General features: G+C 38.4%; 2 protein-coding genes and 1 pseudogene across 3 annotated transcripts; 2 read left to right on the forward strand and 1 right to left on the reverse strand.

The window, feature by feature from the left end:
* The first annotated feature begins 963 nt into the window (after positions 1–963).
* On the forward strand, positions 964–6,966 carry LOC146708023 (uncharacterized). Its single transcript, XM_085460909.1, has 7 exons — positions 964–1,021; positions 1,793–1,915; positions 2,095–2,236; positions 2,365–2,473; positions 3,102–3,192; positions 3,458–3,643; positions 5,184–6,966. The coding sequence occupies exons 1-7, from the start codon at positions 985–987 to the stop codon at positions 5,309–5,311; spliced, it is 816 nt and encodes a 271-aa protein (XP_085317035.1). The 5' UTR covers positions 964–984; the 3' UTR covers positions 5,312–6,966.
* Positions 6,967–7,977: 1,011 nt separating this feature from the next.
* Positions 7,978–21,208, forward strand: LOC146708024 (phosphoribosyl pyrophosphate synthase-associated protein 1-like). 2 transcript variants are annotated; one of them, XM_085459718.1, is made up of 11 exons: positions 7,978–8,693; positions 10,805–10,857; positions 10,953–11,019; positions 12,318–12,490; positions 13,484–13,599; positions 13,724–13,779; positions 14,920–15,065; positions 15,923–15,964; positions 17,588–17,658; positions 17,982–18,128; positions 20,710–21,208. In XM_085459718.1, the coding sequence occupies exons 1-11, from the start codon at positions 8,530–8,532 to the stop codon at positions 20,866–20,868; spliced, it is 1,194 nt and encodes a 397-aa protein (XP_085315844.1). In that variant the 5' UTR covers positions 7,978–8,529; the 3' UTR covers positions 20,869–21,208. The 2 variants fall into 2 exon arrangements, with proteins under 2 accessions (XP_085315844.1, XP_085315845.1); XM_085459719.1 differs by lacking the exon at positions 15,923–15,964 and having other exon boundaries at positions 7,980–8,693.
* A 2,535-nt stretch (positions 21,209–23,743) lies between these two features.
* Positions 23,744–25,363, reverse strand: LOC146708025 (GTP-binding protein Rhes pseudogene; annotated as a pseudogene).
* Positions 25,364–26,647: the final 1,284 nt, after the last annotated feature.

The raw sequence follows: 26,647 nt of genomic DNA on the forward strand, positions 1-26,647 counted from the left end.
TAGATTCCCTGCAGCGCTTATCATGTCTTCCACCTACGATCGTACAATTTTATAGTTTTACATGTATTTAATAAAGTAGATCTGTTAATTGTCTTGGGTCCTATTGTTACATGTATAGAAAGATTTTGTTTTGCATTAGCATTAAACATTCCTATTGAAATGGATACCTCCTTTGGGTCACATTTAAATAATGACTTTGGAAACTAGGAGTTACTCTAAAATGCTAAGGATAACATAAGGACATAAAAGAAGCAGAAATAGAGACGCAGGAGCAAATCAGTATAGAGGGAAGGAACAAGTTTACCTCAAACTTGAAATTTGATTTGTGATTTTGGACCATATATAAAATTGACTTGAAATTTGATTCACTATATGTAACAAATGTTATATAAGCTTCATTTGACAGTTTGTAACTGTTGATACAGTACAAACAGTTTGATGGACAATGCATTGTAATGACAGTCACTAATAGCACTACAAGCATCTTTTGAGTTATTATGACCTTGCCTTCAGCAGACATGAATTATTGCTGCCTACACTGTTTTTATTATAATTTTTTTATAATGTAAAAAAAATTGTGAGACAGTTGCACAAGCATTTTTGCATGAATTAGAATTAGTCTGTTATTAATAATAGAGGCAGCCAATACAACCTTCGGCCGGCTATGATTAATACCCCTTGTCAATATCTCACGGCTGATAAATATCATCTATTTTGAGCGCTTGGTACTCTCTGGAGCCATATGCTGTTACTACGTTCCGATAAATCAGTAGCAGAAGTCATCTATACGCGTACTTCAGCATTCGACCTGCTGTCCTCTGGCTTCATCTTGTGGTCAAACAGAGTAAGCGCAACTAAAGAAGAAGAGCGGTACCACATTGTGATTCTCTGCCAAGTTGAGTTACACGTCAGTAGGGAACCGGTACTGGTGAGTGGACGTGTACCGTGCACGTCAGGCGGTTCCCGGATGCACCAAACAGAAACATGGAACGGGTAGTGGTGGAAGTGCCGATCAACAACGGTGAGATTCATTCCACCTCCACGTCTAACGCGCCTTTCAGCCACTTAAATAACATCTCCTAAACAGCATTTGCTGCTGCTCTCGATTAGTGCAGAGATGCTCCTCCTCCTCTTACGCATTTGGTTCGGCATTAAATTTGCTGTAGCCACAGTGGCGCTATCAGTGCTTTACAGGTTGTCTCGCTTCTCTGATTAATCTGTCGTAGCTGCAGGCTACTGTCAGCTTGTACACAGTGTGAGACAGTGTAGTCACAGAGTTGCTGTCATCTGTCAAATCGCAGTTCTGCAACTGGCACACTGCCTTTGCCATTTAACCTCTCTTCTCCAATACAAAGGCCCAGTTTATTCTCCATCGTGGTTTGTTATGTCTTTTCCATTAACAAGCAGTAACATGCAATTGCACAATTAAACAGGTAACAGTGAATTAAGGAAAATAATCCAAACAAATAAACAAATAGACTTTAATTCTATTTTAATCAAAACACATGCGGTTTAATATTTCGCAGGAAGTCTACGTCAGGAAGTGCAGGTTTTTTTTTTTCTTTGATTTTCAAGATTACTCTAGATTTTTTAGGTGTCGTGCAAATTAAGAGAACTATAATGCCACAGAGTCAAATTCATGTTTGATTTTCAAGTAGGTCAGAGGTCAAGAGGACCTTAACTAAGCCCACTGTGTATGAAGAATATCAGATCACCAATACACCTTGCTGTATTTCAGCATGTTCTTTTCTACTATTTTGGAAAAGTTATTCTGTTCTATTTCCATCTTAAGGTTTCCCCCTCGCTTGTCCTTCCACAACCCCACGAAAGCGGCAGGTGCGGTTTTCAGCACGCCATGACATCATCCTTCTGCGAGAGGTTATTGCACAGAATCCCTTTGCCTCCAAAGAGCCAGGTTTGTCTTTTTTTTTAATGACTTGTGCTTGAATGCCGACAACTGCATTTTCTGCATGATAAATGTGTGTGGTGGGGGAAAAAAAAGTTGTATAAATGTATTTTCTTCAAGTTGTTAAATGTTTCGGTATTACAAACCTCCTGTATACATTAATGAATGTGTGAACTGATTGATTTCAGGACGGATTTGGGCACGCGTGGGCGAGATTATCACTGCTGCCCTCCAAGAGGAAAACTTTGAGGTGGATGCCAGGAGATGTAGGGAGAGAACCATGCTGCTGCTAGACTACTACAAGAAACAAGACTTTCCCAGCCTACGCAGGTTGGTTCAGTCAACACAATGCCAAAGCCAGGAGTAAAGAAATCTTTGCACCGTATGCATGATGTACACTACTGGCTTTACTAGCAAGTTTTAGTTTGAGCACACGTGTGTGCTTTTCCTTTACTCAGGTTTGGAACAGAGAGATTGTATGCCCAGAAGGAGGATCTGCTCCATGAAGTTTTGGAGCTGGAAGCTGAGAAGGGACTCATAGTCAGCAATGATGGCACAAAGTACCAGGTGAGTAGTATTATTATTGTGTCAGCAGAGAGAGAGGAGCATGTGTATGTGTACTACAATGCTAGTGTAAAAAATGCCTTTTTTAATAAGGCCTAAGTCATCATAAGTGATAACCGTAATCCCAACCCTACTGCAACCCTGTATTTTTGAGAAAGGTGCTTTCTTCTGTGGAAGAAAATGTGATTTTTTTCCCCTTTTTTACAACATAGACCTCAGAGGGTTGCTTTAGAGGGGTAGATAAATCACTTAAGTTACAGTATTTCACTTTTTTTCTATACAGTTACAGATTTATGGAAATATGGCTGACCAGGTTAATGGGAACATTAAGAATGAAAACACTTTAACATTCTCTGCAACGATCTGCCTATTTTGCTGCTCATAGTTTAGCTTATACCCAGAATTACAAGTCACAAAGGAAGGGCATCTGGCATAAAAATCTCTCAAATCAAACATCTAGGAAATAAGGAAGCAGCTAAAAATCACTACATGTAGCACAATCAAGCTCAAGTCATTTGTTGCAGCATTTTTACCCAAAGGATCATATTCACAATCATAAAGTAAGCAAAGACATTGAGTAAAATGTATGTATTCTTTGTTGTTGAACAGATCTCTCCCTTATATTTCTTAGGATGAAGAGCGGAGAAATCGAGTCGCAGAAGAACTAACTCTACCAGAACAGGACAAACCCAACATCACAATCCCGCAAACAACCACTGCAGGTGAGCAGATTCAAAACACAGGGGCAAAGGATGTGTAACCATCCACACTGGTGTCACAGATGCTGTTTAATGTCTAAATCTTAGTGTCATAACAGCTGGGAAAGACAGTTTACAGAGTGTCGTGGTTATCGCTCATTAAATCACCAGGATTTTTCAGTTAAAATTGTGATTCAAGGTAAAGACCCTTTAAAAAAAAAGATCAAATTTTTCTATTTCTGCTATGGTAGCTTTAGGAACAGTAGCCTGAATTTTCATTTAATTACAGAACAAGAAGAAGAGCGTGAGGAAATGACAGAGCTGTCAGCAGCACCCACAGCCAAGCGGCCCTGCCAGTGCTGCTGCCAGACCTACTCTGAGATTCTCAGCTTCTTGGAGAAACGCTCAGAGGCGGAGCAGCGGCTTCGAGAAGAAGAGCTCGCCTTGCGCCGTGAGGAACTGGAGATTCAGAGAAGTATGATTTTTGCCATAGTCCTTGTAATATCTGCTGGTTTTGTTATCACCTTCATACTTATAGTTATCTTAGTTGCTGTTTTCTCTATTCCCCTGTCTATGTCTTCATGTCTAGTAAGCCTTTATAGTTCAGTGTTATTTATTTATTTATTAAATTTTTGCCAGCCTCACCCTCATTAGTTTCACATGTGCTTAATTGTTCCCACTCATTTCTTATTTCCAGTAGCCCAGGCATGAGAATACTCAGTGGGCACTTAATTAGGTACACTTTGCTAGTACTGGGTTGAATGCCCTTGTGCCTTTGGAACAGCTTTAATTATGTGCGGATTACTTTAAACAAGGAAACATTCCTCATAGATATGGGTCTGTTGAGATGAAATCATCACACAGTTGCTGCAGATTTGTCGGCTGACCCTATATGACGCAAATCTTCTGTTCACTGGGCATTGTCACTAATAAGTAGCCTGTGATATTTAAACGATACTAGATGCTACTAAGGGGAGCAACATGTGCCAAGACAACATGCCCCCACACTATTAACATTACCATCCCGAACCACTGATACAAAACAGGGTGGATCCATGCTTTCATGTTTTTTACGCCAAATTCTGGTTCTACCATCGCAGAAATCAACACTTAAATGATCAGGCAACATTTTTCCAATCTTCTTTATAGTTTTGTTGAGTTTGGTGAGTTTTGTGACCAAAACTGTAGTCTCAGATTTTGTAGCCAAAGGAGTGGCATCCAGTGTGGTCTTCTGCTTCTGTAGCCCATCTGCTTTATGGTTTGATGTGTTGTGCATTCAGAGATGCTCTTCTGCATACCTTGGTTGTAATGAGTGGTTATTTGAATTACTTGACATGTTACTTGAATTACTATTGAGTTAATGACATCAGGGACATATTTTCTCCCACCGAAAACTGCTTTCACTGGATGTTTTGTCTTTTTTGGCCATTCTCCGTAAACCCTAGAGATGGTTGTGTTGCAAAATCCCAGGGGATTTCTTGAAGTACAGAGACCATCCTGTCTGCCATGCCAGATTCAAAGCCACTTAAATCAACTTTTTTTTCCCCCAGACTGATGCTTATTCTGAACTTCAGCAGAACTGAAGCATCATGCTTAGGTTTTTATGTTATGTTTAAAATGCAAGTGTGCATGAATAATGATAATAATGTATACTTTATTGATCCCCGTGGGGAAATTACTCCTCCGCATTTGACCCATTCACTCAGTGAAGCAGTGGGCAGCCACTAAGCAGGCGCACCGGGGAGCAGTGTGTAGGGACGGTACCTTGCTCAGGGGTACATCAGGGTAGCCGTTCAGTGGATTCGAATCCCCAACCTTCCAATCATGGGGGCGACCACTCTACCTACTGAGCTATCCCTGCCAAAAAAACCAACAAAAAAATACTAGTGTCTATACTAATAAAAAGAATACCACTCAACTGAAAACAATACCCTCTAAAACTTATCTGAAAAGAATTTTATGAAGATTGTCAAGCTGCCATTGTGCTGATATCCATTTTCACTTCACGTTTTCAGGTAAGATCGCTCTGGAGAGAGAACGTCTGGGAGCTGAGAGAAAAGAGAGGGAGCGGAGATTTGAGCTTGAGAGCCAAGAGAGGCAGGTCATCTTGGACCTTTTAAAAGAGAAGGTGCTGAAAGGCTGACAAATTAAAACTTTATCACCTGCATTTTGATGCATTTCTTTTTAGTAAATTTGCAGAGGTTGGGAGTGGGAGGGGCAAAGTTATCCACTAAAAAGAGGAAGGAATGCAGTGAAACTAGAAATAAAAGATTATGAGCGTCAGATACTGGTTACCTAGACAAATGTGTGGAATTGCTTGAAAAAGTGTTCAGACATCTTATTTATGTGCACTTTCTTTTGTTTTATAGTCTTAAACTGGTAAAATTGGCTTTTCCTTATCAAAGTACACTCAATCATTTATTTTTACAGGACAAAACTGATAAAACCACCTGGCCTGTTTCCCCAGACATAGTAAAGCATAGTGCTGGTAGCATTATGAAATAGGGTCCATAAAGAACTTAAATATGAATTTAATTATGCATTTAAAATGCATTTTAGGGACTCCAATTTACTGAAAACAAAGCCAGATCCACCAGAAATATTGGAATTAAGTTCAGAAATCCAGGTGTGCGAAGGCTCTGAATATTTTTGCACATAGATTTGCATTCATTCATTAGAAATGAGCTATAAAGCACTGAAAACAGCACAAAGTTTGGAGACTAAAAGCAGCTGCAGAACTGACATACAGGTAATGACAGCATCTATAACAATCAGCCGGCACAAACTGCCCCACGCTAATTGTTATAAATGTTAAGAGACTAGGTGAGTTTTATTTCCCGTGACAGTCTGAATTAGGTTTTTATAGCACTGCAGTAGCTGAAATTAAGTAATGGAAAGGATAAATAGGCGTGGTGTGGCATCTTAGGTGTGGTGATCCACTGAGCCAGAACTGGCAGACAGGATCATTGTGTATGTTCTGTTATAAAAAGTCAATAAAGCTAGCCTTTTCCTAGAATGACACCAACAACATTATAAGCTCTTTTCAGAGAATATAAAATTGTTTGCAGTGCTAGAATGGAAAAAAAAGCAAACATAATAAATACATAATAGCCTGTATATTTAGGAAATTGGGGTTGTGGACCTAAATGTTTCTTAGCTCTGTAGCATTTACCCAGATAATTACTTTACACATGCCTTATTAAACATTTTCTATCTGAAGGCATTTTAAAAAACATACATAGAAATAAAACTATATTTTACTGAACAAATTGCTGTATTTTGACTGGTAAGCACTTTTTAATGCAAAAATTCACACTAAAACAAGCCATGAAGTCTTTCACTTTATTCTTCAGATTGTAAGAATTGTTTTTTTTTTGTGTTCTTGATAAAAATTACTTTGTAATAAAATATTAATGAATTGATTAATGAAAAGTTAGCACCCTTTTTGTAAGCAGTTGTTAAAGTTGCTAATCCCTCGTAGGGATCGGTCAGCCATAAAAGTTACAGTATAAGGTAGATATATGTTCACGATGCAGCACTTTTTAAAAAACATTTTCTGCTGATGTACACATTGGTGTTTTTTTTATGATTACTTTAGTTTACATGATAGCACTACTGTGAAATTATATAGAAAACAAACTTGACATGTTATTTTTCCTTACAGTGGGTCCCCACAATGTGTTGTATAAAATATAAGGCAGATAAACAAATTGTTTTAACCGAAAAAAGGCAATGATGTCTATTCTGCAAATAAAACAAATAGTAAAGAGTGTTCGTGTGGCAGTTTATAATCAACATTGTTTACATTTACCCCCTCTTATTCAAGCACAGTATTTTTTAGAATCAAATGTACTACATGTCATAGTGCTGTTATAAAGTGATTCATCATCATCATACATTAATCTCCTAAATATTTAAACTCATGAGGTGGAACATCTTAGGTCTTGAAAAAAGGACCTTTTTGTGTGACCTCACATGGAGCAAGCTACTTTCCCATTATATGCAAGGTTTTGTTTACTAGGAAATGTTACACAAATTTGCAGACTGTTTACTAGACTTGTTGTGTAACTACTAGTGATGAGGGTGGTCACTTTTAGGTAACATGTTTCTCTGTATTTCTCCTCATTTTCCAGAAATGAATTCTTTCCTTTGTTTTACTTATTAAAATGGAGCTCAAATGCAGACCTTGTCAGGAGGCAATAGCACACACACACACACACACACACACACACACACACACACACACACACACACACACACACACACACACACACACACACACACACACACAAACTTATTCCATGGGGAAATTATCTTGTCTAAGACAGTAACTTGTCTGTACACCTGCACACATGTACTAAAATATGTGGATTAATAAAAATATCTTTTTAAAGAGGCTAAAAAAATATCGTAAAATTACATGTTTTTCAGTAGAAATGTAAAATTAACTTAAAAACTCAGTATTTTGTAAATGATTTGATGCAGAGGGCGTTTTTTGTTTCTTTCTTTTTAAACCTATTTTAATCTGCTGGTACTGCACCTTACACCGAGCGATTACTCACTCGCTCCAGCGTTGTCTCATACGATTTAAAGCAAGAATCTTTTTTTTTTCCCATTGCAGTCCAGTGCAGGGACAGAGGGGTAAACCAATCCCCGCAGCTCCCACCACATTTCTTTTTTTACTCCGTTGCGCTTTAATTTTAGGTAATACGAATCCCGGTTTCTGATTGGTTAAAAATTTAATCACGCACGCCTGCTATTTCTAACTTCTTTCTGATTGGGCCTCCAGCTGTCAGTCGCGACTTTCCCACATCCAATGAGCTTGTGCACGTGGCGTTTTTTTGTTACTGCGACGGCTAAGATACAGAAAGTTTTAACGCAGCTACGTTTTAATTATCCGGGCGACGTGTTTGCAGTAGCGGGTTGTTGCTGTACCCAAGGCTGCTTTTGGCACCTTTCAGTTCCCTTAATAGTTTCGAAAAGCAGCGCGTTTGCTCTGAATGCGTCACAACGTAAGTGACCGCATGGAAACGGAGAGCTCAGCTTTCCATCTGCTGTGGACTGTGGTAGAGTGGGGGTTTCTGTGGCGGTTGGCGATTTGTGGGTGGTCGTTGATTCGCTAACGCTAGCGTTGCATCCACATTACACGTGGAGCATGTGCTCTTTGTTGGTGTAGCGTATGTACAGTGTTTTTGGTTGTAGCGTTTTAGTGTTTATTGTATTTTTATTAATTTAAGAATCGTCCGCAAGGCTGAGATCTCAAACGTGCTCGAACTAGATTCAAGTATAGTAGTCGGTTTTCAGCTAAATTGGGCACTTTAAGATAAACAAAACCAGAGCCCACAGTGAGTCCAAACCAACATGCCAGTTAGACGCTTTGGGGGTCACAGGTCTTTGGTTTCTCAGTCTCAGTCCCCAAAGCTGTCCTATGGTTACACGAAAATGAACATTGCCAGAGGTGGCTACCGTGTTTTTTCTGCCAACTCTTCCACCGCATGCACCGAGCTGGCCCAGAAGATAACAGAGTAAGTGAAATTAATAACTGTTGACTAAATGTGTTCGTGTCATTGCAACATATTTAACGATTTAATAACGATGAGTACACAGTCATGTTGATTCGTGTGTGATGTTGACATGGCCTTGCTAGCAAGCCAAGTCTCTGTCAAAACACCACGTTACAGCTGCACGCGTGTGACTTTACGTTGTTTTTAATTCAGTACGACAAAAACAATCACTATTGTGAAAACTGTGGACCAAGGCATGACAATCACACTACTCTCGCCACAAGATGTTGGTGTTACTGCTCAGCGTAGTGTGACCCAGTGTACATGGCCTACATTCGTACATTACGTAATGCATGTTCAAAACATCCTTTTAACACACTTCAACAAGTTTTATGGCAAATACTGAACCAAAGAATAAAAGCCTTAGAAACGGAGATTAAAAAAAGACTTTGCACTGAACATTTTAAGAAAATCCAATTAAGTGGATATGCATCACCTCATTGTACCTGAAGATGTGACAGTAAATCTGCAAAAGTATTGATGTTTACTTCAACTAAACTGCCTATCTTACTTTTTGATAACTGATTCCAGATGTCACTGCATGCTGTGTAACTATTTAATCAGCTTATTGGCTGTAAAACTTGAATTTATGTATGGTCCAATTTATGTACCTCAATGGTCAACATAACCAAACCTGCCACTTTTCCTAAAAATCATTTTATTTTGAAGTGCTATTACATAGTAACGAAACACTGAGGACGGCACTGTACAGTGAAGTTTTTTTTTTTATTAGCTAATGACAAATCTGTTTTTTTTCTGCAATGAGAGATAAACCTGTCAGTGGTAATCATTGTTACAAAGGGAGTATGCTTTTCAGATCCAGGTCTGTCTTCGAAGTAAGCATGGTATAGATTTACTACTGGGTATTACTGTGATAGGCAAAATACTTAATTGGCTGTGATTCATAGAGCATGTACACGAGGCAGTGTTTCTTTTGGTTAAAAACAAGTGGTTCTCTTACTGTAATTTGAAAGCATCCTTTATTTTTTTGTTGTTTTTGTTTTATTTGTTTTTTTGCTCCTGTAGCCTTGTTAGATAGCCAGATGGAAGTTGCACTTCCCACCCAGTAGGGAGGGGAAAGAATCAAGGTTTCTTAGTTTTCAGTGCTTGGCAAAGTTGCAGGAGATTTTTTTTTAGCCAGATTATGCTTGCGTTTTCATTTTGTGTTTTCTTGGGGAGCAAAGGTTTTAAAAAACAACAGAGAAAATAGAGAGAAAAATATTAATGAATACTGTACTGAATATTTATGCTAACGTGCACTCAGAGGCTGGGTGTGAATACGACTGGAACAAAAACATCCTTATTTTTATTCTTCCCTGGATGTGATGAAAGGAAAACAACATGCTTGAAACCTTCCCTGGTTAGACAAATATATCTTTCTATGAACGGGAAAAAATGTCCCATATGTTCATCCCCTGTTTTGATTAGGCTACTTTATGGTACTGTCATAACAAAAAATTGAAAAAGTCTGAGATTTATGAATGCAAACAGGGTGAGGCAGCAGTGTAGAGTACAGACTGATGGGTTCTCTGCTTGCATTTTGGCTGTTGCTTTTTGACCTAAATAGCTTCTAGTTAAGATTTCTAAAAAAAAATTTTAAGAACCGCCAACTTATCAGAGCCCAAATTGAGGTGTTTACCTTTGAGACTAACGGTAAAGAAACAAAGTACAATTTTTATGATGTGATCCAGGGGGATAAAGCAAGTAAAGAAATTTTGTCTCACCAGTAAGTTCAAACTTCTAAATTTATATCAGAAAATAGAAAAGGTCAGTTATCAGTGACCAAAATTATTTGTTAATTAAATGTATTTCTTAAAATCATTTAAGAAACTGATCATTTCACCTAGATAAATGGATTTTGACACACACGATGTTGATAGCCAAAATATAAGGTTTATTTCCACACAATAATGTAATAATTTTAAACTTTAGTTCTTGAAGTTCTTCAGATGGAGAGCTATCAAACTGCTGGGCAGAAAATAGTGTCTTAGTACAAAAATAATATTTACACGCTTCAGTTAGTGCAGTACACCAAGGTATGTTTTTTTTAACTCTGTTTTTTTTCCCCCCAGGCGTTTGGGGGTGGAGTTGGGCAAGTCAGTGGTTTATCAAGAGTCAGATTCAGGTGAGGCCAAGCATTTAATGTCAAATATTAATGAACTATGGTTTCCTGTTGCCACAGTAACTCATGAATACATAAAAACTGTGCTTTTTATTCAGAGACTAGAGTGGATGTGAAAGAATCCGTCCGTGGACAAGACATCTTTATCATTCAGACCATTCCCAGGTGAGACAGATGTCTTTAGCAAAAAAAAAGAAAAATGATTCATCTTTTAAAGGTAGTATTTGGTGTTCTTAAATGTCTATCATCCAGCGACACCAATATTGAGCTAGAAAAAACAAAAGGACAAACAAATGAAAAAAGCTTAGATTAGCTTGAAAAGTTAGCTGGTTTTGACCATGTCTGCATGACATTGAGTTGTTGAGATGCTTAGGCAAACCTAATAAAGTGGCCAGTGAATGTATATGTTTTACAAGAAGTGAAAGTGAACGGTTGGCTGGATTAGGTGGAACCGAAAAAGATGACTCCAAATGAGTGCAAATGTATCACTTTCTGTTGGATATGTAAATGACCAATTAACTGTAAACACATCAGCTAAGACAACTTTATGCTTTGATAAAATAATAAAGTTCTGATTAGACACAACTCTTAATCTATTTATTTAATGTTCTAAAGTACTTTATTACTGAACTCAGAGTGTTTTCAAAGTTTAATGTTATAAGCACGTGCCCTTTATGCAACACAATAACATGGCCAGCTTTTTAAAATCTAGATATGACCTCAGATAGTTACTAGGAATTCTAAAAGGAGTCGAAGCATATCTATTTTTGTGCTGTGACTCAGTTAAGTTTGCCTTTTCATGTCATGTGAGGTGAGTTTTCCACCTTGTTTGTCATTCTTTTGCTATGACAAAAAGACTGGCTCTAAAAAAACAACCAGAGGTATTCAGTGTTGTCGAGTTCTAGCGCTTCTCCTATTGAGTGTGCACAGAGGCAGCAGATAAGTCACCTGCCTATCTACATGTTGTGTCTTGCCATCAAAAACAAAAAACAAAAGTAGTCAAACTGGTCTAATAATAATATAAATAACTTTCCTGACAGTCGTCATCACAGCACAGTTTTGATTTGTAGTTACTATAGATCATCTGTTAGACCTTTTCTTACGTGCGAATGTTTTTCCTGAGTCAAACTTGTCATTTACGTTAGCTGACTTTTAAAGCTGTTCTTCTCTCCGGGTTCACAGGAAAAACCTGTTTCGATGGTGCAGGTTATTTGTAAACGATGCAAATAAAATAAAAAAGTGAACCTTTGTTCAGATACAGTGGTGTTTGCACTGTCTGTGGACGTGATGTTTGCAAACAAATGTTTAATGGCAGACCGAACAGTCTCTTTCATCTCATAATTATAAAGCATCGTTCTGTATTTTTTGTCCCTAGATTCAATATTCCATACCCGTACCTTACAGTCCGTGGCACCTGATATGGTCTCTTATGTCTTTCTTTCTTTTGATGTTGTGTTGCTCAGAGATGTCAACACAGCTGTCATGGAGCTGCTTGTTATGGCTTATGCCCTAAAGACGTCCTGTGCCAAGAACATCATCGGGGTCATTCCCTACTTTCCTTACAGCAAGCAGTGCAAGATGAGGAAGAGAGGCTCCATTGTCTGCAAGCTGCTAGCATCCATGTTAGCTAAAGCTGGTATATACGCTGTTCTCAATTCCTTTGTCATCATGTTTTTTTATACCCAGTAAAAGAAAGTGCAGATTAAAGTCAACAAACAGTCAATGACACTAAAAGTAGGAGGGGAGGTACATTATAACTGTAGCTTGAATAGTTAATATTGTTTTAGTAGTGATGCTTTATCAGGACCAGGTTGAATTAGTTGTTTTTTTTTTTTTCCCAGTCTGACTCAGTTTTTACTCCTCAGCCGTAAAAGGCCTGCGGGGGATTGTCGTCATCCTGCTGGCTAGGCGGGTGGCGTGGACACCCATGTTTTTGAATGCGATAACTTGAGAACGAGGAGGAGTCTTGTCTTGCCTGCTTACTGGGCCTGAAGACAAGATTTGTTGACCTTTTAAAATGGTTGAAAATGTAAATTAAAAAAAAAAGTCAAAAGGTGAATAAACGTGATACTTTGTTGCCTGTTTCCATTCATGTTTGTTTTTTAGCACAATAACCTATAGCAGTTAGTGTTTTTGCAGGATTCATAGGATGGTCTTCTGCCAGAATGTTATTCAGTGTCTAGTTTTTCAGTATGTTCCTGGTCTTGCTCAGTCATACTGTTTATGCTTCTTCCAAAGTGCCAAATGGCAAACAAATACCTGCAAGTTGGTAGAAACAATCTTCCTGTGTGATTATAAGTCAGCCACTAGAAGTTGTGAAATCGACAAATGTTTCAAAATTTGTGCAGTATGTACAGGCTTAGGGATGTAAGAAACTGTACATGTAAATGTATTGTTTTACAAAACGTCCTACCTTTTTATTGTTAATTCCATTTGCTTATTTCAGTTGTCTTAGTTCACTGTGCTTAAAACCAATGATTTAATAATTTGCGAAGCTATCAACTTTTAAACAAATCAAAATGTTATTTTTCTGTCACCAATCTTGAAGAGCTTTAATTTCATGCTACAGGCATTTCTGAAACTATATAATCTCACACACATAAACATATCTTATGTGTTTGTACTGCAGGGCTAACTCACATCATCACTATGGATCTTCACCAGAAAGAAATCCAAGGCTTTTTTAACTTCCCTGTTGACAACCTGAGAGCTTCCCCTTTCCTCATCCAGTACATTCAAGAGGAGGTTAGGTTGCTTTATACCGTAGGCTCAACAAGATGTGCCTCCTCATCAAACATACACACAAATAGTGTTTTACTGTTATGTATAAATGGTTAGAGGTCAAGAGTGTTTTTTTTTTTCTCTTCAGATCCCAAATTACAGAAATGCTGTCATTGTTGCAAAGTCCCCCTCGGCTGCTAAGAGGTAATTTGGCAAGTCTGACAATGCCGATATCTTTAAAGTTGCTATTATGAAATGCATTAGTACTGTTTCTCTTGTCTAAGGAGCTTGGAAAGCTGTTTCTCTTGACTTTTTTTGCCTTAAAGTGTTACCCTTTGTGAGCTAGAAAAAAATCAGATAAAAGCTACACACACACCTTAGTACTCAAAATGTAAAAACTGAATTAATGGTGCAGCCAGGTTTTTATAAACTGTAGGATGTTTTCAAGCACGAGGTTCTTCCTCATACTTGAGTCTTGTGCTCAAAGTCACATGGATACTAAAGTCCCTATAGGGGCCTGCCTGGTGTGTGGGTCCTGTTCACAGAACATGACATCCTTTTTTTTTTTTTTTTTTTTTTTTTTTTTTGTTAAAGAAAAAAAAAATCACTAATCATAGGTTTACCAATCATAGCAATCATAGGTTTCGGAGCTATTAACACTGTGGGCCTGCACCATTTGATTGCTTTGCTCATGTATGAACATACTGGCATGTATGCTAATTTAAGAAAGTAATATTAAAACATATTTATGGTTCTTCTTTGCATGCTACATATTAATTGTGCAAGACAAAGCAATCACCTACAGGCTCTGTTAGCATTACAGTTACTTGTTTAAAGACATGCATGACAGCACATTCCAGTAACCCCCATGTGCCACTGCACTTAAAATTGTTTAGCAAAGTTTATTTGCAAATGATAACATACACATAACAAAGACTTAATGTCGATGTTCATTTTGTGATCAGCTACTACACATATATGACTTGTAAGGATCTGAATGTTATAAAAATAATTCCCAACACTATAAATGCAATATACATGTTAACGATCTTGGTGCTCTAGGGTTTTTTTTTATAGTAACTTTCAAGCAATGGGAATAAGAAGAACTGAGCTGAAAGTGAAAGTGTGGACAAGCTAGAGACTAAATTAAGAAACAAAAGAATGCCTAACGCTTGTATGGCCTCCTAATTGTGCTTTTGTGTTTTCAGTATACCACTTTTTCTTTGTTGGTGTAATCTCTGTCCTTTGCAAACTTCTTTCTGCTCTCTTTTCTCTGTGTATTTTTTATGTGTTGTTTTTGTCAGTTTCTTTGACATTGTGTGTCTGCATGTTTGTCTGTCCTAGAGCTCAGTCTTATGCTGAGAGGCTGCGACTTGGGCTGGCAGTGATACACGGGGAGGCCCACCACTCAGAGTCTGATATGGCTGATGGTCGACATTCTCCCCCTTTGTCTCGTGCTATCACAGGACACACTGGCCTGGAGCTACCATGTAAGATAAATGGCGCAAACCTATCTGTATCTGTTGTTGTTGCTTTTCTTTCTTTCTTTTTTTTTCTTGAAGCCTTGATGGTCATTTACAGGTATTATAATTTTACTGAGAAAGGAAACTGTTTTATTACTAACTCTGTTTTTTGTTACTGTCTGTCTTTAGAAAAATTCATTTTTATTTTCATGTTGATTGTTAGAAAGCTTCCACAAGCTCCCTGTTCCTGTTTTGATTCTTTGCCAAGACACCAGCAGTGTTCTTTTAATGTTTGACTTCCTCAATTCTTACCTTCGTGTGCATAATAATCATGAGAGCTGCCCTGTAAAACAGCGCTGGCAGAGTCCTGACTGAGAGGCTCTCCCATTGCGTATTATTTATTTTGACCACTAACTCAATGGTATATTTCAGGTTTAAAACATTGTGTTTTCAAACATGACATTTTCAGTAAGAATATAACGTTTTCCCAAAAGCTTGCAGGCCAGCTCTGCCTCAGACATTGTTATAACCACCTGTGAAATATTGCAGGTGCTACCTGCCACCGTCGCTTCCTTCATTTCAGCGCCAGATTTATTTCCCTCATCTCATTCCACCCTATGTACTCTCCTTCCAGCTAAACCATCTCCCCCGTTCTCCCGCCTCAACTTGGAAATATGTCAGCAATATCTTTTTGCTGTCTCCAGCAAGGGCTGAATCTGACTCTTCTTATGTCATCTCCCCCAATTTCACTTTGCATTGATTACATAAAATGTCAGACCTTCTAAGTCTGCTCTGAGTTTTTAGAATAATTTTTTGGGAGGGGTAATTTAATTATTTGTCTAACCATGCCATAATGTTTTGTACCATCCTATCCTTTTCCACAGCAAGCAGCAGACAGGTCCCATTCCCTGGGATAGAGCTTCCAAGTATGATAATATTGCCTGAATCCACTCTTGCCTCCTATTGATTGTTTATGCTTCCCTGCATGGAGTGACAGTGAGTTGCTGAAGGCTTCCACTTCTAAGTGGTGCTGGTCACCTGTAGAACCTGAATGAGCTTTCCTCTTTTTAGGATTAAATCACTATTTTTTCCTATCACACACTGTTCTGAAAGATGAATACGGCATTTCAAATTGACGTTAATGAAACCAGTTGGTGCAGCAAAAGAAGGGTTATACCCCATACCATGTCAACATTAAATACTGTGAGTCATTTTTTGACCTACAAAGTTATTTACAGTGAATTTCACATACACTGAGTGAAATGCACTGTCTTGATATTCATCTTTGAGCCACAGTGTCTCATGAGTGATCATGGTAATTGCTGGAAGCCTTCGTTTTTGCATCATCTGTTAAAATAATATCGATTCTTATAAAATTAATAATCGTTACCCGAGTGAGAAACTCTTAAATTTCTGATATTATGAATAAAGTATTAAATTATGGGCTGAAGAAAAGCCTCTAGGCCAGGGATAGGCAACTCCAGGCCTCGAGTGACGGTGTCCTGCAGGTTTTAGATATCACCCTGGGTCAACACACGCCTGAATCAAATGATTAGTTCATTACCAGGCCTCTGGAGAACTTCATTACATGTTGAGGAGGCCATTTAGCAATTTGAATCAGCTGTATTTGACCAAGGACACATCTAAAACCTGCAGGACACCGGGACTCAAGGCCTGGAGTTGCCCACCCCTGCTCTAGGCATATTAGCATTTTAGTGTTAACTCAAAACTATTGTTCATTTATTGCTTAACGTGAAAGAAATCCTGACAAACAATAACACCACCCTTTGATAGTTATGTTTTGCACTGTGATTACATCCTCTTGTTTCAAGTTTCTGTTTTTGAGTTTTAGGTGTCAGATTCTGCGTGATTCTTTCTGTCCAAAACGTCTAAATAGTATTAAGACTTTAGTTTCATGACTTCCTTCTCAATCCAGAAATAACTATTTTAAAATGTATATTTTGCACAGTAGCCTTTGTACATCTGATTTTTGACATTATTGGGATTTCCACGTGGGAAACGCAACAAATACGACGTGTTGAGTTCTAGACCTGAATCACTTGTTGCTTGAAATCCCTTCAGGTACATTTTAATGTTATGTTTGGGTTGAGCAACTTAAATTTCCGATGACCCTTAGTGAATCTCCAAGATGAACCTTTTTATATTCTTATGGTTGTAAATAGTGTTTTGGATTATAAATAAGAATCGATTCTGGTCTGTTTTCAAAGGGAAACCCAGTTCTGCAGTCATATCTACCACTGTACCAAAAGCAGCTGTACGTCTTGGTTTGGATTTAGTTGGAAGCACAAATGTGAAAACTGTGGAATTATATATTTTGCCAAAATCTTAACAGTTTGAATGGTACTGTGGTAGCTGAAGCTTATTGGGTTAAAGCTGTCTGCATGGTGTTTGCAGGTTTTAACCAAATCCCTTCTCACCAAATGTTCATTAACTTTACTTCATTCCAATAAGCTTCCTCTGATTTGGGTTAAAAGAAAAGACCCGTCTTTTTTTCCAGAGAGCAATGCTAATATTTTTGTGTCTTTTAGTGATGATGGCAAAGGAGAAGCCCCCTATCAGTGTTGTCGGCGACGTAGGAGGCCGAATTGCCATCATTGTTGTAAGAGCTCTAAGTTTTATGTGATTATCTTAAAACTACTATTTTAACTGAATAATGGCATCTCATACATCTATGTATTGGTAGGAAACAGCTTTAGTGGGGGGTTTATAAAAAAGTGCAGTGTGATCATATCTTTTCCGTGTTCAGAATCTATTGTTAATTTTCAATAAATTAACAATAAATAATCATCTTTCCAATAAAGGATTTCAAATATGGTTAGTAATGCCACTGCATAAGCTACAGGGGAAAGGCTTCTTTTTGTTTACACCAAAATGTAAATGCTGAAATTCAGTTTTTGTCTGTATGTGTGGGCATTTTCTTAGGATGATATTATAGACGATGTGGAAGACTTTGTTGCAGCAGCAGAAATTCTGAAGGAGAGGGGAGCCTACAAGATCTACGTCATGGCTACACATGGCTTGCTGTCAGCAGAGGCTCCGAGACTAATAGAAGAATCTGCTATTGATGAGGTAAAATAATGTGCACTTGGTATAATTGATTATAATTACCCGTTACTGACATTAACTTTTAGCAGTCCATGGAAACGCATCAGCATTAGAGATCTGCTGTACTCTTTCTGTAAAAGTAAAATTAATGGGTGAAAAATTTCACAGCCAAACCTTTGAAGCAGTCTCATCCTAGGTATGCACTCACTGGCCACTTTATTAGGTACATACATTCATTCAACACTACTGTCTTATCAGGCAAGCACATGGCCGTGTCTCAGTGCGTTTAGGCATGTAAACTTGGTCAAGATGACCTGCTGAATTTCAAACTGGGCATCAAACAGGTGATTTAATGATTTTAAGTGATAGAATGGTTGGTGGTGCCAGATTTGCTCATCTGTTTTTCAGAAATTGCTCATCTACTGACATCTTCCTCTTCTCTGGGAGAGAATGCTTTATTGATGTCAAAGGAAAATGGCCAAACTGATTTACACCTCGGTTTCTGCTGCGTCACTGGAGCGTTAGGGTCAGAATTGAGTGTAAACATGAAAGCGTGGCTCCATTCTGCATCGTTTCAAAGCGGGTAGTGGTGATGTTTATGGTGTGGGGAATAATTGCTTGGCATACTTAGAGCTGCAAGTTAATGTTGCTTGTTACAAATGTATCTAATTATCCCAAACTGGTTTCTAGAATGTCACAGTGAGTTTATGTAGGGGTGGGCGGTATAAACGGTATACGGTAGAAACGATATAAATTTGGCCAACGGTAGAGATTTTGACTATACCGCTCTACCGCGATAGCACATGTTGATGGTGTCATCCAGCTGCGCCTGTTTTGGTCAAAAGCATTGCAGCGGCTGCAAACAGCATCATCTGCAAATTATGCCGGGCGACAGTAATAGCAAAGAGACGAAGCACTTTTGGAATATGGGGAAAGCCAAAAACTGCGCTTCCTCCACTTCTGTACGATTGATTCATTAGTGCTGAATTCTCTCGCAGCTGCTCTATTCCCATGTTGTTGCAGTATATTCTGCCATGCAATTGCATTTGTCCCTAACCACCAGAAACCCTCACGTGAACTTTTATCGAGTGGCAAAAAGTTTGTAGCACATTATTATTTACCAGCTAGTTTGACTTCAGTAACCTTACAAAAGTCACTGCTGTTTAGTTTTCTGTCTTCATTTATGCTGTAAGTGATAGCAGAGCTGTACGTTGTAATTTTTTCAGAAATCTCTCTGTCAGAACATGCTATATCATGTTTAGGTGGAAGCTAGCGAGCTAACTTCCTGCTAACTTCTAACTCCGTTGAATTTAATAAATTCTGTTTTCATGGATGCCTGGATGTTAAACTTAATTGTTACACTTGGTAAAGCAGCAACGCCGATCATTTTATTAAAGATGAAAGAATTTAGACAGTTTTTAACTACTCCGCAAGGCTCCTGACTACGGCAGCCGTAATGCTCCAACAATCCATCAAGCGGTGCGCCTTCATAGCTTACCAAAGTTGTACTAAAACATTTTTGACAAATTTCTGCGCGCCGTTTGCCACATAAAATCGGTTCGCGGTCAGTAAGCACAACCAGAATTCATACATAAGGCACACTGTCGATTTTTGAGAAAGTTAAAGGATTTTAAGTGTGCCTTATAGTGTGTAAAATATGTTATACAGAAGAAAAGAATATATCGCGACATATATTGTTACCGCACATGCTTCAAATTATACCGTGATATGGATTTTAGGCCATATCACCCAGCCCTAAGTTCATACTCTCAAATGGCCTCCATAGTCACGAAATCTTTATTTAATACAGCACTTTTTGGATGTGGAATGGGAGCTTCTCATCATAGATGTGCAGCTGACAAATCTGCAGCAACTGTGAGATGTCATCATATCAATATGGGCCAAAATCTTTGAGGAATGTTTCTAGAACCTTGTTAAATCTATGCGACAAAGAACTAAGGCACTTCTGAAGGAAGTAGGAATCAAATGGTAAATGGCCTGTATTTATATAGCGCTTTACTAGTCCCTAAGGACCCCAAAGCGCTTTACACATCCAGTCATCCACCCATTCACACACACATTCACACACTGGTAATGGCAAGCTACATTGTGGCCACAGCCACCCCGGGCGCACTGACAGTACTAGCAGGTTGCAGCTAATAAAGTGTGTGGTGATGTCCATCTACTATATGTCTAATGAGATGTATTCCTTCCCAAAAAGGGAAATTAACAATCATAATGTTTTGTGTATATTAAATCTTTATTTGTTCATCTTTTTATGCTTTCATGCTTGGGTGTTGTTTTGTGTTATAGCTTAAGAAAGAACAAAGCTCGAGAGTTGGGGTGAAAGAATTGCTTTTAGTCATAACAAACGTTAAAAATGAAAAATACAATTTTATTAACATGTATGTGTAAACATGCAATTACAAGATGTAATAACATTTGACACACACAAACAAAAAAATTGAAAATGCACTACTAAAGAAAGCTGCATTTATCCTTAACTTCCTGTGTTGTTAAATAATAGAAAATGTAAGATTGTGGTTCAAAAAAACCTGTGTACCTGTGTGAAATACAGCAATAAAAGGGTACATTGTGCTTTTAGGTGGTGGTGACCAACACTGTTCCCCATGAGGTCCAGAAGCTTCAGTGTCCAAAAATCAAAACCGTGGACGTCAGTATGATCCTGGCTGAGGCGATCAGACGCATCCACAATGGAGAATCCATGGCCTATCTGTTCCGCAACATTGCTATGGACGACTGAGGCAACACACACGTACATTTAGGCTACATCATTCGTAAGCACATACACTGAGGACCAATCCAGTTTGCTTTAAGCTCGGCTTTTAAGCTGTTACAGTTGGTTTTCCTGTTAATCCTTAGAGAATAACTGACTCCGTGTACTGTATGTTACATATGAAACTCAGACTTTGCTTTATTTCTCATTTTTGTTACACAGAAGAACTTTACACACTACTCAATGGTTTCACTTCGCTAATGTGTCTTTCATGCAGTCTTGACAACATAAATGTCACAAATGATGTATCACGTGGACCCTCTCATTACACTGTAGCGTTTGGCAAATAAAGCTGTTCTTCATGGGGCTTTTTTATGTTTATTTTTTATCTCTATTTATTTTTTTGATGCCATCTTGATTCAGAATGATAAATGCTAATAACTGGGTGGGGAAGTAAAGCGCTACACCACATCTGGCATTTTCATATACATTCATTTGTATTTTAGATGTGTGAAGATTTTTGTGGAACTGCCAGAAAACTACAGTAAAGCCGCTTCACACCTGAACTGAAACTCTCGGTAGCAGTTTCAGTCACTGTTCAGGCGGCTGTTTTTGTGAAGCATGGAAAAGCATGAAGTACCCACCTGCAGTTAGTTTACAGTACTTCATGATTAATACTTTTACAGTTGTCATATGTGATAACGCACAATACTTAGGAGGAAATGAAATGCAGTCCAGATAAGGAAGGGGGAAAATGATTTGTGGTTTTGGAGCCAGGCCGTTGAGATTTTCTTTTTTAAAATAAATTCTGCAAATAGAAATCTTTTGCAAGCATTGTAAAGTAAACTAGATGATCAGAATTTCAAGTGTAAAGCAGAAACTTTAATAGTGGATGCTGCTTTTTATTAATTAAAATTGAATATAGTTTTCAGTTTACTTTTTTTCAACATATTTCAAGCAAAGGCAAATTTATAAGTGTGTTACTCATCGAAACATGACATTTTCACATGCGGACACCACGTAGACATTTCGTAATCTTTGTGTTTCTGTCCAAGACCCTGAACTTGTTCTAAACGCCTCAGAGTCACTTCAATCTGCTGAGGAGCTTTGACCAAGTCTAGGAGCAGAGACGTGTTATTGGAAAAAGTCAGAACTGTTTAAATAGTCACCAACCCAGTAAATCTGATCATTTAGCATCAGTAAAGCATTCTCAGTGGGATAATAAAATATGTACATGTATTCTAAAGAGCCTAAGCTATTCCTTGGTGTAAATTAAAGTACAACTCCATGTAACAAGATGACAAAAGCACACACCTGCATGACTGTGAAGCTGTTAGGCCTCCCTTCCTTCGCAAATGAGCAAGAGCAGAGTGCGGAAGAATGTTTAAATGTGGACTGAAAGAGGAACTGCCCACAAACGTTTACCAGGCCACTTCCTCAAATTAAAACAGGAAACTTTGTTCAGTCTAATCTGAATGGGGGGGGGGGGGGGGGGTGTTCGGACCAGAACTACAACTGTCTCCCAGTTGCATGTAGGGGAACCATGCACAGCTATTTCAGGAACTGCATAATGATCTGCGATGTCACAGCTACACAGTAGTAATGCACAACTGTTCAACTGTTCAGTATTCAAATGTTGTGATGCTAATGAGAGGCTTCATTTGTTTTGCTTAACTTTGTCTACCATTGTCTCAGGGGTGGAGACAGTAGTGCTGACCTTACTAACATATGCTAAAGTTGCTTTCATCTTAACACGTAGTTCCAGGAGACGTAAAGTCTTTTTTTTTTTTTTTTTTTTTTTTTTTTTATAGATTTGGCTGCAGGTGTTTTGGTGTCATACATAAAATCATTTTCCTCAATAGGCCTGCCTTAAATATGTCTGTTTTTAAAGGTTGTATTTAACCTGTATATAACCTTGTTTGCAGGTACCACAGTAAATATAGCGTACCCACATTGAGGCCTCAGTTAATGTAATGTGTGTTTTTCACCAGCAGATGGCAACAGAGGTCAGAAAATACTGGCAGGCGTGTGCAGTTAAGAAATTTAGAGCACAAATTGTGCTAATCACAATTGCTTTTACCGAATGTTCTCATTTTTTATTTTGTTTAAATCACTTGTCACAAGAAAATGAGTAACAAGAACAGTGAATACTTAATTTTGTAATTTTATGACTGCCCATGCAAAGGGAATGGTAGAGGGAACATGCTGGGGCCTCACCCAAAACAAACAGTCTTTACGGTCCTATAATGTATGCATGGCATTAACAAAGAGATGCTTCTAAGCTTTACTGCATCATATTTAACCATCTCATATTATGTAATTATACCTTTCAGTTTAGCTTTTTGTGTTATAAGAGGGCTATAAGACTCCAAAACATGTTCTAGAAAATAATTTTTGCTGTAAAAAGTCTTCTTTTTGGCTTCCAACTTTATGTATACACTACTTTTTATCAGCACGGTTTCTATTGTCTTTTTGCTTATTTTGTGACCTTATTACTACCTTATTCATTTGTAACCTCCTGACATCCTTTAATGTAAATAATAATTCCGGTGCTGTGGTTAACACTGTTGCATCATAGAAGGAAAGCCCTGAGTTTAAATCCACTGGCCTGCTGGGGCATTTCAGTTTAAGATATGCATGAGCATTTTGAAATTGGCTGTAGCTGTGAATGGTTGTCTGTCGCTCTGTGTTAGCCTTGTGACAGGCTGGTGATTTGTGCAGGGTGTATGCCTATCATTCGCCCTATGAAAGGTGGTAAAGGGTCCAGCCCCTCTGAATTGCATGGGTGGAATAAAATTGACATTGTACTTCTTCACATACATATCAATGCTTATCTATTTTTCATGTCTTTAATTATGTACCTAGGTATGTTTATTTACAGAAACGGAAACATTTTCACAAGTGTTGCTTTTCGCTTTTATTACACATTAAAGACACTATTCCACATACATTTGTTAAATAAACAGCTAAAAAATATATGAATACATGTGATGATAAAAAAATGAAATTTATAAAAACAAGCATTTTGAATGGCCACATCAAAATGAAAAGTGCATTTATATTTCCATTTGACCACAGTTTTTTTAATGCAAGGGTAATGTTATGCTTAGTAGAAAATCCCAGTTAAAAAAAAATTCAAACAGTATCATGTGCTACAGGTGAATCACTAAGTTAAAAAAAAAATTATATGAGATATACAACTTTTGCAGTGACCACACCTGATACATATATACACATACTTCCCCTTAGTAAACAAAGGATAGCAACAGTCCAGATAGCTTAACATGAGGAAATGCAATAGCTTTACAGTGATCTGAACACCAGCAGCATGTCACCAAATAAGCAACAACAGCGTTACATCAAGTGCACATCTAATTCATTCTCTCCATTTAATTTTAGGTTCACAGATATTCATAAGGTAGCAGTCTGTTTAGGTTCGGTCTGTACTTATTTTCTTCTTCCTGAAGTGTTTTTTGTGTGTGTTTGTGTGTGTCCATAATCCCAGCCAGGCAGCTCTTATGATGTCCAGGTTTCTCTCTCGTTCTCTCTGTCCAGCACCACTGAGTTTCACAACATACCTTCCATATTCTCATCCACCCTGGCTTTTTGTGAATCAAAACACCATCTCCCCTCCTGTGACACTCACTATGACAAAATACAGCTGTTGGTCTTGTTCATGGGTGGCCGAAAATCGGTGTCTTTTGGAATGGTCTCCCTGCGTCGACGTAGTGCGGGGCTGAGGCGGCTAGGAAGGTTTGCCTGTTGCAGGAGCTCCTTGAACACTTCAACGACATTGGAATTTTCCTTTGCTGAAGTTTCCACATAACTGTTGTTCCAGTCCATCTCTACAGTTGATAGCACATCCTCGTTGGACACTTGACGCTCCTCTTCTCTGTCCACCTTGTTTCCCACCACCACAATTGGTGTGTACTTGTCCTCTTTGATCTCAAGAATCTCATCTCGGAGGCTCTTGACAGCCTCCAGTGATTCTGGGTCATCCACAGCGTACACCAGTGCGAAGGCATCACTGCTTTGGATTGAGAGCTTGCGCATGGCGGGGAAGGAGTAGCTACCGCTGGTGTCCAGGATTTCCACAGTGACCTTGACCCCGCCAATGTCATATTCTTTACTGTGCAGCTCCTCCACAGTACGCCGATGTTTGGGTTCAAAGGTGTCTTGGAGAAAGCGTCTGATAAGGGCCGTCTTCCCCACGCCTGCTGCTCCCAGAAACACTAGGCGCACGTGTGTCTTCTCCTTCACCTCCAGAGACATGTCTTATTTTTCTTTCTTGGCCCAATTGAGAAAAGAAAATGTCCCAAAAAGTGTCTTATTTAATGCACTTGCAAATATTAAACCTGTCAGTAATCTTTAACCTAAATATTTTCTCAAGGAAATCTCTCCATGTGCAGTTTGAAAATTCTTGTTCCTGAGCTTCTTTCCTTTTTGTTTTTTCACCTGATAGTTTTTAAGCTCCCTGTCGAAGCTGCTTATTGGGTGCTTCACTGTGCCCTAAACCTACACACACTGCCTTTTATGCCTGTTTTGGTGAGAGAGCTCAGTGGCCCACCCCTGCGATTGCAGCCAATCAGCTCAAGGCAGCCTGTTGAAGTACAACATCTTGACAACCAATGATTTCAGAGTATGTAAATCAGTGTAACGGGCCACTTCAGGCAGAGAAAGGAGGCACTATATGAGAGTGGATACATGATAAGCATAGCATAGAAAATATTGTCTGAGTAGAGCCTGATTATTATTCCAAAGAGTTGCAGAGTACTTCAGTGGAAGGAAATAGTACCTCAGGTTTGATAGTATAAGGAAAGAAATGCACACAAATAATCAGGTAATTTATTTCATTAAGCAGCATTTTGACATTTTCTTTGGTTGCAGCACGATGGGCAGTTTTATCTTATCTGTTGTATTTATTCGTCATAGAGTTCATCTTGATTAGACATGGTCATCCAATATATGAACATAATTTCTGATGATAAAAGCTCTGATGTCTTATTCACCATAAATTGCTATCAGTAACTCATTTGCAATAAATAATATAAGAATGCATTCGTAGAATGATAAACAGCCATCTCAGGTGATGAATTCATGGTGCATACAAAACGCACCATGAATTTTTTGCAAAACCAAACATTGTCCATAAGATCATCTTTACTTAAAATGAACAGAGGAATTGAAGGTCAGCTTTCAGGTAAGGTTATCGTTTGATTAGCAACAGCTGCCATTGCATATAATAATTTGGAAGTTGAGATAATAAACAAAAATCAAGCAAACAAAAGAAATGTGACTTAAGCTCCTCAGCCTTTATTATTCACTAGTGTGGCTATTACTAGCAAGTATGCCTCTAGCTGTCTAAGAATTAATCCTGCCTGCTTTCAGTTTGTTCCTTGGGTGTGAATCAGACTTGTGAGCCTTTCTAAATTCCCCTCCAGGAGATTGACATCGTCTCACAGCCTACCTGGTTTGTTAAGTTACGCAGCAGCGTGGAAACATGGCAAGCTCTAGAGAACACTGCAACCTGTCCCAGCTGCTCATATTTTTAATATGCACTCGTTTGCTTTCATCTGGGGACTGCTGTGTCCCAGAGCAAAGTGCTGTGGGAATTCAGCTGTGGACTAAAACAATGGGAGGAAGTCTGTGCTGGGGAATTTAAATTTGTAGAAACGCAATTTCACAGCTTGATTTGATCGCTTTCAGACGAGTCAAAGGTAGTTCAGTTAAATCACAAGATAAACTGTATCCTGTTGTTAGGCTCAGGTTGCTTTGTACGCATTGGATTGTATTCTTAAGAATACAT

The sequence above is a fragment of the Copadichromis virginalis genome, linkage group LG6 (genome assembly GCF_057382275.1).
Source record: "Copadichromis virginalis isolate Kocher_CV1m ecotype Utaka linkage group LG6, C_Virginalis_male_GT1.1, whole genome shotgun sequence".
Classification (NCBI taxonomy): Eukaryota; Metazoa; Chordata; class Actinopteri; order Cichliformes; family Cichlidae; genus Copadichromis; species Copadichromis virginalis.

Coding starts and splice junctions, on each gene's coding strand:
- LOC146708023 (XM_085460909.1), top strand. CDS start 985: ATGGAACGGGTAGTGGTGGAAGTGCCGATCAACAACG. Junction 1,916..2,094: donor CTTTGCCTCCAAAGAGCCAG/GTTTGTCTTTTT, acceptor GATTGATTTCAG/GACGGATTTGGGCACGCGTG. Junction 3,644..5,183: donor GGAACTGGAGATTCAGAGAA/GTATGATTTTTG, acceptor TCACGTTTTCAG/GTAAGATCGCTCTGGAGAGA.
- LOC146708024 (XM_085459718.1), top strand. CDS start 8,530: ATGCCAGTTAGACGCTTTGGGGGTCACAGGTCTTTGGTTTCTCAGTCT. Junction 11,020..12,317: donor ATCATTCAGACCATTCCCAG/GTGAGACAGATG, acceptor TGTGTTGCTCAG/AGATGTCAACACAGCTGTCA. Junction 15,965..17,587: donor CCCTGGGATAGAGCTTCCAA/GTATGATAATAT, acceptor TGTGTCTTTTAG/TGATGATGGCAAAGGAGAAG.